Consider the following 11,052-nt stretch of genomic DNA (forward strand, 5'->3'; position numbering starts at 1 on the left):
TTTGCAGCACTTTTTTTCACTTGGCAACCCTGTCAACGTGTCCACCGAACTTCTTGACAATGCGCAAATGCCGAACGCTACCGATAAGCCCGGCAAATTGAATTACTACATATGTTACATACATATGTATAGTAAATGTTAATATAAGACCAATCCGTATTTGTAAGCAGCATTGTTGTAAGTGTAATCAGGCACCGAACTGTGTGCCAACACTTTCGTGGGTTGTTAGCTGCAGCGATTTGGACAGTCCACACTGCAACTTGCAGTACAACAGACGTTCAATTTCCAATTCGGTTGAGTTGTATCAAGCTCTTGAAAAATTTAGCTGCGATAAAGTGTACAAGAGGCGAGCAGCAATTACGTAAAAGGTGAAGCATAAGTTAATCAAGGCGAAATTTGTTAAGACTTTGTTAAGTCTTTTGTGTTGCACAAAATGTAAATTGTTATTATGCTAATTAGTATTTGTCAAGGTGGAAAATGAAGCGCGTAATTAATAAAAATCAAATATTAAAGCAAACTGTAATAAACCTAATGTTAAATGTTGTTATAAAAAAGAAAAATTACAAAAGACATTACGAATTCAAGACAATGAAATACAGAATTAATTAACAAAAAAAAAATTAATCATAAAATTTAAATTAAGAAACTAATTAAAATTAAATTAAAAAATAATTAAAATTAAATTGAACAATAATTAAAATTAAATTAAAAATAATTGTTTATTTTTAAAATTAAAATTAATTTAAGCAAAATATTAATAATAATTAAACAAGAGCGATAAAAATTGTGAAATATTTAAAATAAAATTAAGAAATAATTTAATAAACCTTTTAAACTGCATTTTATAGAATAATAATTATAAAAAAATAGCTCAATATACTAAAAATAATTTAAATAAGAATTAAAATTATATGAAAAATATAATAAACGAAATGAATACCAGCAAAATTGAAATAATACAAAAAAAAAAAATAATTAACATAGTTAAGTAAAATCTTAAATGACAAACAAATTACACAAAAGCAAAAAAAATAAAATTTGATTTCCAAGTGAATATTAAATAGCAATAATAAGTTACGAAATTAAAGAAAATAATAAAGGTTGAACTAAAAAAAAAAAATTATCTGAAAATTGAAGGATTCAAAACTAATGAAATGACATTAAAATAGAAATATTTGACATCAACTGAAACAAAATAACAATATATAATGAAATGTAAAATAATAAAAAATATTACAAATCAGATAGAATTACATTAAATTAAAATCAAATTCAATAAACAAAATTTTTAATTTTTTTTAAAACCTTTCCTTTCATAAAATACTACTAATAATTTAAAATAAAGTGTTTACCAAATTTAATTTAAGTAAAAGGTAAATTTTGGTAAATAAAATAAATAATACTTAAAGAAAACAGGAAAAAGTTAATTTTAAACAAATTAAAGTATAAGAAAATAAAATTAAGTGAAATAAAATAAAGCAAAATAATAAAAAATAAATTTTCATATAATATAATAAAATAAAGAAAAATAAAACAAATCAATTTGACCTAAATTAAAATAAAATAAAATATTCTTTTTTATTTAATTTTTTATAAAATATTTTTTAGTATTTTAAAATAAAATAAAGCGTTTGAGGTGTTTAATTTGGTAAAATATAAACTATTATTTACTAAAAAAACAGAGAAAAGTTATTTAAAAAAAATTAAAATATTAGAAAATAAAATGAAAATAATAAAAAATTAAATTTTATGTAATAAAATAAGATAAAATAATTCAAATCAATTTAACCTAAATTAAAATTAAATAAAATAATTTTTGTTTTCAAATTTTGCAAAACAAGTGTTTGACATATTTACTTTCAGTAAAAAACAAATCTGGTAAAATTATTATTTATTTAAAATTAAATTAAAATGTATTAAAAAATTATAATTTTATAAAAATTAAATTAAAATAAATAAATGAAAATTTAATAAAATTAAACAAAATAAATTAAAATATTTTTTTTTAAACTCTTTATCTATTTAACTATCTACCATATTTTAAAATAAAATGAATGGTTTTATAAAATATAAATTGTGGTGAAACTATAATTTATTTAAAATTAAAAATTATGAGGCTATGAATTTTTAATTTTAAATAAATTATAGTTTCACCATAATTTATATTTAATTGCTTATTAAAATTTAATTTTAAAATCGACTGACATACTAAATAGACTAAAAATAATAAATTCTTCAACAATTTATTAGACTGTAATAATTCAAAAAAAAACATGACAGGTAAACTAATGCGATTATAATATAGGCTAAGTAGCGGTAAACAAATTTCTCACAAAATTGGCAAGGCATTGCGTACCGTTATAGCGAGCAATCTAATTTGTTACAAACACGCGATCATTTGCTTACTAATAATTTTTATTGCAATGCTCAAAATTCACCTTCGGATTTCGAAACGCTCGTTCGCATTGACGTTCAAACGCGGAAATCACGCAAAAACTCACAAACAAATTCTCTGAAAATGACCTTTGGTGCATTTAAGAGATTAGCTTATATTGAAATGCGCTCTCTCAAAAATTTAATACGACAAAGCTATATGAGATTTTTGCAAAACCATCTACAAATTACTAACCAAAAGTGTGATTAATTTATTGTAACTATGTTGCAACCAACAAAGCCACCATTAAATTGGCTTATGGTAGATAATTGAAGACTTACGCTCAAGCATAAAATGCGGTCAAAATGATTTGCCGGTTGTTGTTATTAGCAAGAAGTGTGACGAGGACTGAGGCGCTTACATAAGCTGGCCACATTTCGTGTTGTTTCATTGTAAAAACGTTTACCGCTATTTAATCGAAGAGGCTTTTGGCAAAGTTGTGTACATTTGTTGCAAAAATAACAAAAACATGTTGTGAGATTTTCCGCAAATAGTGGATTGTTTGTTAAATTCCGAAGTGGCTGGGCAACAGTTGCTTCACGAGACGCTTAATATGCGATATCTCAGATTATTATTACTATTATTTCCAAATTAAATTTCCTTCAAACCCCTACTTTCTTCTATTAGATTGGTAAAATTTATTGAATATCAGAACCCTCTCTCTTTCTCATTTGCCACGTTTATGCAGAAACGGTCTCTGATCGAGACGTTGATCTTAGAAAAGCAACCAGTTCATCTATAAGTTTCCGAAATATGACTTCCTATAATTTCACAACATTTTGAGAAGACTTATATGTACATAACAACATATATATAAGAATTAATTGTGATCACTTCGAAATATTAATTTGTTGAAATATTGTGCTATGTATTATATAACCAGCAAAAATAACTTGTTAATATGTCTATCAAAATGTCAAAATATGACCCCCTGTGGGCATAAAATTGTTTTCATTGTTTGGATATGATGAAATCGAGAGTTTGGCTCGAATGAGTTCAGAGTCCACATTTACCTAACCAGAGTTTATAATTTGGCTACTGCTCATATTATAGCGAGACCATATTATACCTATTTAGAACGATTGCTATAATCATTAAGTATTAAAATATGTAAATATAATTTTTTTGTCGTAATACGTTACTTCAAAATGTAAAGTCCGGAAACAATTAACACTTTTTCAAAGCAAATAGAATATATACATGGTACACATATATAGTATGCATGTAAACACACATATAAGTACCTGATTACACAAGAAAAAGTATATACTTATTATATATTCGCTATCTCTTCGTGAAGGTTTTTTATACCTTACCTTACACAAGACTTCGTACACGCTTGCAAAAGGTATAATCAGATTACTTTCTTTATGTTCTTAGCTATGTTTGCAAGTGCAATAAACAGCATACATATACACATAAAAAATGTCTGAGAATTTATTTTCAATAAATATTTGCATACCTGTGTATGCAACACTGTTAAAATTTTATTATCAACCAACGCGTCAAGAGCCCAGTCTTCAAAGTATTTTATTCGAAACGCAATTAAACGAATGTCATTGAAACCCACAAACATAGCTAATAAGTAGGTAAATATAATAAATGTGATGCGAAAACCTCATATTTACGAGCACTTGTGTAAATTTTCTATGAATTCGGTTGGGGGCTGACAAGTGTGGGAGTCTTCTTGAAAGATAGCGTGAAGTTGAAGGCACGAAAATGATTTACGAATTGTGAAGAAAAAATACGTGTTTACAAAAAGTTTGGCTTTTTATCTCTCTGAGAGCATATTATATTGCAGTCATATATTTTTATCATACCAGGTTCTAGACAAGTGACTCTATATACTTGCATTTTTGCAAGAGAATATTAATCTACCATCACCATTCATTATCAAAGTCATCATCGATGAGTTATGGCTCAGCCACCATTAAATGATAATGAAAGAAGTATGTTACCTTCATAAAATATATCCTATCGTCAAAACTCTGAAATTTTTGAGAATTTTATGCTTCTAAAGGGATTCCTATTTTGATTAAATGTTCAGGCATCAAGTAGTTTTAGCAACAGACGGGAGAATAGACCATAAAATAACTCTCTCTACGAAGAGTAAAGATTTACAAAACTCTTTGTAAGTGAGTTTGCACTACTAATATATCAGACTATTGCTGGCTTTTTATTGATCGAGTGAAAGTTTCGGTTTTGGTTTTTAACATTTTTATGGTAGCGATAGTAGAGTCCGTAATTAGTGCTATAAAAGGTTTACATTATGGTAATTCATATATGTGGTTTTGGTATGGTATGGTTTTTCCTTCGTTAGAAGACGGAAATGGTCGAATTATATCAGGATAATAACGCTTGTTCCTTGCAATAAGAACTTAGTGCTTGCCAATTTTAAGGCTTTAAACTCAATTTCATATAATATATCTACGTCAACTCAAACCCCAAAAAATTTAAAGTTTAATAGGGATTTTAGCCTCAATTTTTACAACTTCCCATACGGCCTTAATTTTGATCTGTGTTGTATTTGCTTGCTTGTGTAGATTTTATGTTACAAGAATATACCAGTTGTAATTTGTAAGAAAATAATTCAGTTGTTTCGAATTTCAACTCAACTGAATCAAGTTGTAAGCCACAATACGGGTTTATGCTTAAATTTGCAACTTTCCATACAGCTTTACCCTTGATTTGAGTTGTTTTTCGTTGCACAAGTTGTAAAAAAAACAATAAAGTTGTTTAAATTTCAACTCAACTGAGCCGAGTTGTGAACCCAAATAAGGGTTTTAGCTTAAATTTTTGTAACTTCTCACACAGTTTTACTTTTACCTGTATTGTTTTTGTTTGCACATGTATTATATTACATGAATCTACCATAATTTCCAAAAAATGGTTTAGTTGTTTCAATTTCAACTCAACTGAACCTATTTATAAACAATAATAAGGATTTATTCTTAAATTCTTGCAAATTATCATACAGCTTTACCTTTGAATAAGAGGAAATCACCATTTGTAAAGAAACAGTTAAGTTGTTTCAATTTCAACTCAAGCAAGCCGAGTTATATGCAATAATTTGGACTTCAGATTGAAATTTTGCAACTTCACACACAGTTCCACCTTTAGTTTGTATTAATGTATTATGTTGCAAGTGTCTACCATAATTTGTCAAAAAAATGGTTTAGTTGTACAATTTCAACTCAACTCAGCAGAGTTGTAAACCATAATAGGCGTCTCAGCAAAAACTTTTGCAACTGCTCTTGCAGCTGTACCATAGATTTGTGTTGTTTTTGCTTGCATATGTACTATGTTGCAAGAGTCAAACACAATTCGACTTCCATTTTCCAGACAATCGAACTGGCAAAAAGTAAGCCACGTGCATCCAACTTTAGACTGCGGTCTATCAAAAAAAAACGTTACCATGCAGTAACTAGAGATACTTGCAATTCATTTTGCAAAGTCAAACAAATAATTGTCAATCACTATGAAAACATTATTGCTGTGAGCAACTCCCACTTTATAATTAGAAGCATTTACTATCGCAATACTAAACACTCTAAACATGTAATTTGTGCTAATAAATGTGGTTTAAGTACTAGTCACTGTGCAGACTAATTGAAAATACGGAAATAAATTAAAGAAGTGTCGTAAAAATCGCTTAAAATTAGTGGTTATCTCTCTAAAAATCCATAAATCTTTAAGTTCAATGTAAATACAATACATTCATGCATTTTATTATGTTCCGTTGCACAAGCTAATTTGTTTACAAACACACGTTTATATTGATGGCTGATAACGTCGTAAAAATAACCAGTTACTTTACATTTCAGTTATTTTTTTCTCGACAGCAGAAGTAATGCACACGCCTTATTATATAATATTTAATCTCGATTTAAATCGCTATGTGAACTATTTGTTATGCCTGCCAAGAATAATAACGAAAACAAGTGGAAGTTATGACAAATGTAAAGTGATATAGAAGTTTATGAGTGGGTGTTACATTTCAAGATATTGCATACATTAACAGAAGTAATGCGATTGATTAACTAACTGTGGGTAAGCTGGTGAAAAATGCAAATTTATGGATCTAATAGGGGGAATAAGGAAATGTGTGCTGATTGATTTGGCGTCTGCATAATAGAATTGTTTTGTGTGGTTATATTAATGCGATGCTAAGAGACTGCTAGACATTTTTATACCCAGTGCAATGTTTGCAGTATAGGTATTAAGACGTTGACAGCTTACAAAGTACTTGTTGTTAGGAGCCATTCGAATAAAAACATATACACGATTTTTAACTTTTTAGAAAATTTTTCGAGGAATTTCGTTGGTGAAGTGTTTGGTAAAACTCTTTTAAAAACTCAGACTAATTTCGAAGCTCTACGATGGCTGAAGAAAGATATTTCTCATATACTTCAGAGACGAGCAGCAGTTATTATCAAACCACTAAAAGTATATCTACCATCAAAAGTTCCGATACTATATATAGTATGTGATCTACCACAAACCCTAACAAATTCATATGTATAATGTCTGAGGGATTAATGCTCACTCTTCATTCAAAAACACTACCTAAAATTCCTTTTGGAACAATATGAAAATATTTTTCATAAAATTTTCAAAAATTGCCTGAACTCTTCGTTGCCGTCATGCGTTGGGTATAACAAGTCATTAAGAGCTAAACGTCAAGTCTTATGCAGCATATCAGTTGCAACTGGATTAAATCATATTAACTGATGTAATTACAGCATCGAATTGCACACATTCAATCACTTCTATAAACAAAGCGTCTACCAATAGGGATGATTGACAGCTCGTGGCGGACTTGTTTGTTAACGGATTTGTGTCAAATTTTATCCTTGTCTTCAGTAAGGTTTCTTATTTCACCATGTCATCCTTTACTGGGGATCTTCTCAGATGAGGCCATTTCTGGCTTATTTGCTTCGTCGACAAATCTAAATGTCGCTATTGAGTTGAGTCAAATCCTCAATTATGTTACAACAAAGGTTTATGCCAATCAACCAGCATTGCTCGAGGAGCTCAAAGACAACATCCAGCGAACTATAGCCGAAATTCCAGCGAAAATACCGCACCGCGCCATTAAATCTTGACGTTAATGGCTGGAGATATGTAAACGAAGCCGTAGTGGCCATTTGACCGACATTTCATATCGTAAGTGACATAAAACGATCTGCTTAACAAAAAGACTGAACCGCTTTGACCAAATTAGTGTATTTTATTTCATTTTAACAAGACGTCTCTCTTGTTGGCAGACCCTGTATATCGTTTGGTAAGCCAGCGCTACTTGTGCGGCAAGGCTGTGGTTTGAGATGACGCCCTCTTATAATAATTTTCTAGATTTTATCATATATCACTTTTTGATTTATTGGAGCTTTTATTGAACTTGGAACACGTGCCGTTCAGGCAAGCATTTTTCAATAAAAAAAATAATGCAAATCGTGTGAAATTAGCTGACTATAATCTTATACATACATATATAAATATATAAATTTTTCAGTGTGTGACATTGACGTGCCATAAGTTAAAGGTATAAAGTCTAAGCCGTGCAGTCAAACAATATAGTTTCGTAACGCTTTAATGTTCTACAGAGAGCTTCCTATATGAGAGCTACATTGTTGTATTTGTATTTCGTGCTTCCAAAATATGTCACTTCGAATAATAATAAAATAGCAGTAAATTATTTATTTTACTAAATAACACGTTCAGCACCGATTTTGTTACTAATTTAGCTCTTTTTTGTCAAAAATTTTTAAAAGTATAGAGAATTATAAGACAGAATGCATTTTGCTTCCGGTATTTAAACATTGATCTTATATTTCTTAATAATATTAATTCTTATATTAAATTAAAATAAAAAAAATGCCAACCTTTCAGATGCACCCACGATGGCTACTACTCTGTCTAGCGGCATTGCTGATGCCCATCACGTCAACTGCCTTCAATATTCTCTTTATGGGTCCCTTCCCAGCGCCCAGTCACTGGATGTGGTTGGAACACTTTCTGCGTGATCTGCTGCAGCGTGGTCACCATGTAACGGCGCTCACAAATCATCGTGCTAAATATATACACCCGAATTTGACAGAGATCATCATCGACCCGCAATTCAATATACCACATTATTGTAAGAGAAAAAGCTATAAATATAAAAATAATAACTTTTCATAAAAAATAATTTTTGCTCCCAAAACCTTTAGTTCCCAAAGAGAATATATTCAAAATGCGTTACGCCAGCGATTTTCAAAACTTACAAATGTGGTTCCATGTTGGCTTGCTCACCAGCGAATACGCGCTCAACGATCCCAAGGTGAAAGCACTGATCGCCAGTAAAGATCAGCACTTCGATCTTATCATTTTGGAGCAATTCTTCCATGAGAGTTTTCTGATGTTTGCGCACAAATTTAAATGTCCTGTTGTGACGTTGGGTACTATGGGTTATGCGGACAATATGGATCATACGATGGGCTTACTCACCCCTTGGTCTTTTATACCACATCTGTTACTCTCACATACAGATCAGATGACCTTCACGCAACGTGCTTACAATACGTATCTATCATTGTATGACGCTGTGATGCGTCGCTGGTATTATATGCCTAAAATGCAGGAGATGGCCGAGCGGCATTTCACAGGACAGGTAGAGGGTCCATTGCCACATGTGCGACAATTGGAAAAAAATATTTCGTTGATGTTGATCAATAGTCATCGTAGTTTGGATGTGCCGCGCCCCAGCATGCCCGGCCTCGTAAATGTCGGTGGTGTGCATATAAAGACACCCAAACCTTTGCCGCATGATTTGCAGGTTTGTCACAGAAACTCAAATGTATACAACAACTTATTGTGCTATTTACATTTATTCAATTTGTAGACCTATCTGGACAACTCTACACACGGTGTGGTGTACTTCAGTCTCGGTTCTTATATGAAGAGTATAGATATGCCTAAGGAAAAAATCAGCCTGATACTCAACGCCTTCAGTCAGTTGAAACAGAATGTTTTGTGGAAATTCGAGAACTCTTCTATCGGTCATCTGCCGAAGAATGTGAAGATCCAGAGCTGGTTGCCACAAAATGACATACTCGCGCATCCAAATATCAAGGTCTTCATCACGCATGGTGGCATCTTTGGCACGCAAGAGGGCATCCACTGGGGTGTGCCGATGTTGAGCATACCGCTTTATGGCGATCAACACCGGAACACGATCAAATCGGTGCGTGCTGGCTATGCGCGCACTTTGAACTTCGGCCAAATGTCGGGTGAAGATCTGCTACAGAATATACGTTTGCTCATCAGTGATGGCAGTTACAAGCAGAAGGCGCTGGAAGCATCGCGCAAATTTAGGGATAATCCAATGCATCCTTTGGACGAGGCTTCATTCTGGATCGAATATATTGCGAGGCACAAGGGTGCGCCACACTTGAAATCTTATGGCGCTTATATGCCACTGTATCAGTACTTGTTGTTGGATGTGTTTGGTTGCGCGCTCTTGATCGCTTTCTTAGTAATTTGGTTACCGTTAAGAATTCTCAAATTTTTGGGAAGCTTGTTGAGGCGAAAAGAGCCTGAGGAGTCACCTAAAAAGCGTCAGTAGAGCTGTGATCAAATTTTTTCTATGAAAAATTAATTTAGTTTTAGAAAATTTAGTGTTAGATGTAAAAATACGAATTAATTATAAGTTGGAGAAATTTTATTGAACAATAAAATAATGTGATCAATACTGAGCTGTTTTGATAATTTTTGTTTGAGAGAAATTCATTACTTTCTCTAATGGTGTGAGAGAGATATGAAATCACAAAATCATCTCTAGATCACAAATATATGTACTCTCAACGAGGGTTTCAAGACGCACGACCATTCTTCGTGGAACTTTCGTAATGTACATACTTATATCTATACTTAGAAGAATCAGTAAGATTGGTCTCAGTGCTCAGATCTCCAGACAGGAGAGGTTGCCTTTTACATTTCGGGACTTGGAGACACTAGTGTTGCAATCAGGCCACTCGTAACTTCATCCTAAAGTTTGACATTTTTGACGTTATAAATATTCTAAAACGATCGCTATTTGTGTTGTTTACAGTAACTTAAAATATACATCTCGACGAATATATAGAACTCAATCGTGAACATTTTTGTTCAATTATTTTTTACAATTTTCGACATGATTTAACTTAGCAACAGGGCATCCATGAATTTAATTCAATTTTTGCCGATAAAGCACTATCAGTTTCATAAAGGACCAGTTTTAGCAATGGTATGGTGAATTCAATCGATGTCGTAGATCACTCCGAGATGAATTTTGTGAAAATCTGTTGTTTTTCTGGAAACTATTGATGCTGTGCGCAAACTGTTATTGCAACATCGTCAGGTGACTTCTCTACAATTATAAAGTAGATATTAGTTTGACCAGCACACGTTCAATATTACACAAACATTTGATTGAAAAAAAATGTTCACATTGAATCCCACCCAATTTGACAGTCTCTCAAAAAAGGCCCGTGTCCTTTGTTCGAGAAAATGTTAACAAAATACGATAGTGGGGTTTCAGAAGAACGTGAATTTAAGAGTCCAAAAGTAAACAGCAGTCAGCTTCGGCTCATCTGGATGTT

General features: G+C 31.7%; 1 protein-coding gene across 2 annotated transcripts; it reads left to right on the forward strand.

Annotated features, from left to right (window-relative positions):
* Positions 1 to 208: 208 nt before the first annotated feature.
* Positions 209 to 10,163, forward strand: LOC126752294 (UDP-glucosyltransferase 2). Of its 2 annotated transcripts, none has more exons than XM_050463003.1 (4): positions 209 to 368; positions 8,324 to 8,570; positions 8,644 to 9,248; positions 9,315 to 10,163. In XM_050463003.1, the coding sequence occupies exons 2-4, from the start codon at positions 8,324 to 8,326 to the stop codon at positions 10,035 to 10,037; spliced, it is 1,575 nt and encodes a 524-aa protein (XP_050318960.1). In that variant the 5' UTR covers positions 209 to 368; the 3' UTR covers positions 10,038 to 10,163. The 2 variants fall into 2 exon arrangements, with proteins under 2 accessions (XP_050318960.1, XP_050318959.1); XM_050463002.1 differs by lacking the exon at positions 209 to 368 and adding an exon at positions 7,993 to 8,121.
* The last annotated feature ends 889 nt before the right edge of the window (positions 10,164 to 11,052 follow it).

Source organism: Bactrocera neohumeralis, chromosome 3 (assembly GCF_024586455.1).
Source record: "Bactrocera neohumeralis isolate Rockhampton chromosome 3, APGP_CSIRO_Bneo_wtdbg2-racon-allhic-juicebox.fasta_v2, whole genome shotgun sequence".
NCBI classification, from domain to species: domain Eukaryota; kingdom Metazoa; phylum Arthropoda; class Insecta; order Diptera; family Tephritidae; genus Bactrocera; species Bactrocera neohumeralis.

What these genes read in the sequence shown, in the direction of transcription:
- LOC126752294 (XM_050463002.1), top strand. Translation starts at nt 8,050, where the DNA reads ATGAGAGCTACATTGTTGTATTTGTATTTCGTGCTTCCAAAATATGTC. An exon ending in CGAATAATAATAAAATAGCA is followed by an intron (nt 8,122 to 8,323) that starts GTAAATTATTTA and finishes CCAACCTTTCAG; the next exon opens with ATGCACCCACGATGGCTACT. An exon ending in CTTTGCCGCATGATTTGCAG is followed by an intron (nt 9,249 to 9,314) that starts GTTTGTCACAGA and finishes TTCAATTTGTAG; the next exon opens with ACCTATCTGGACAACTCTAC.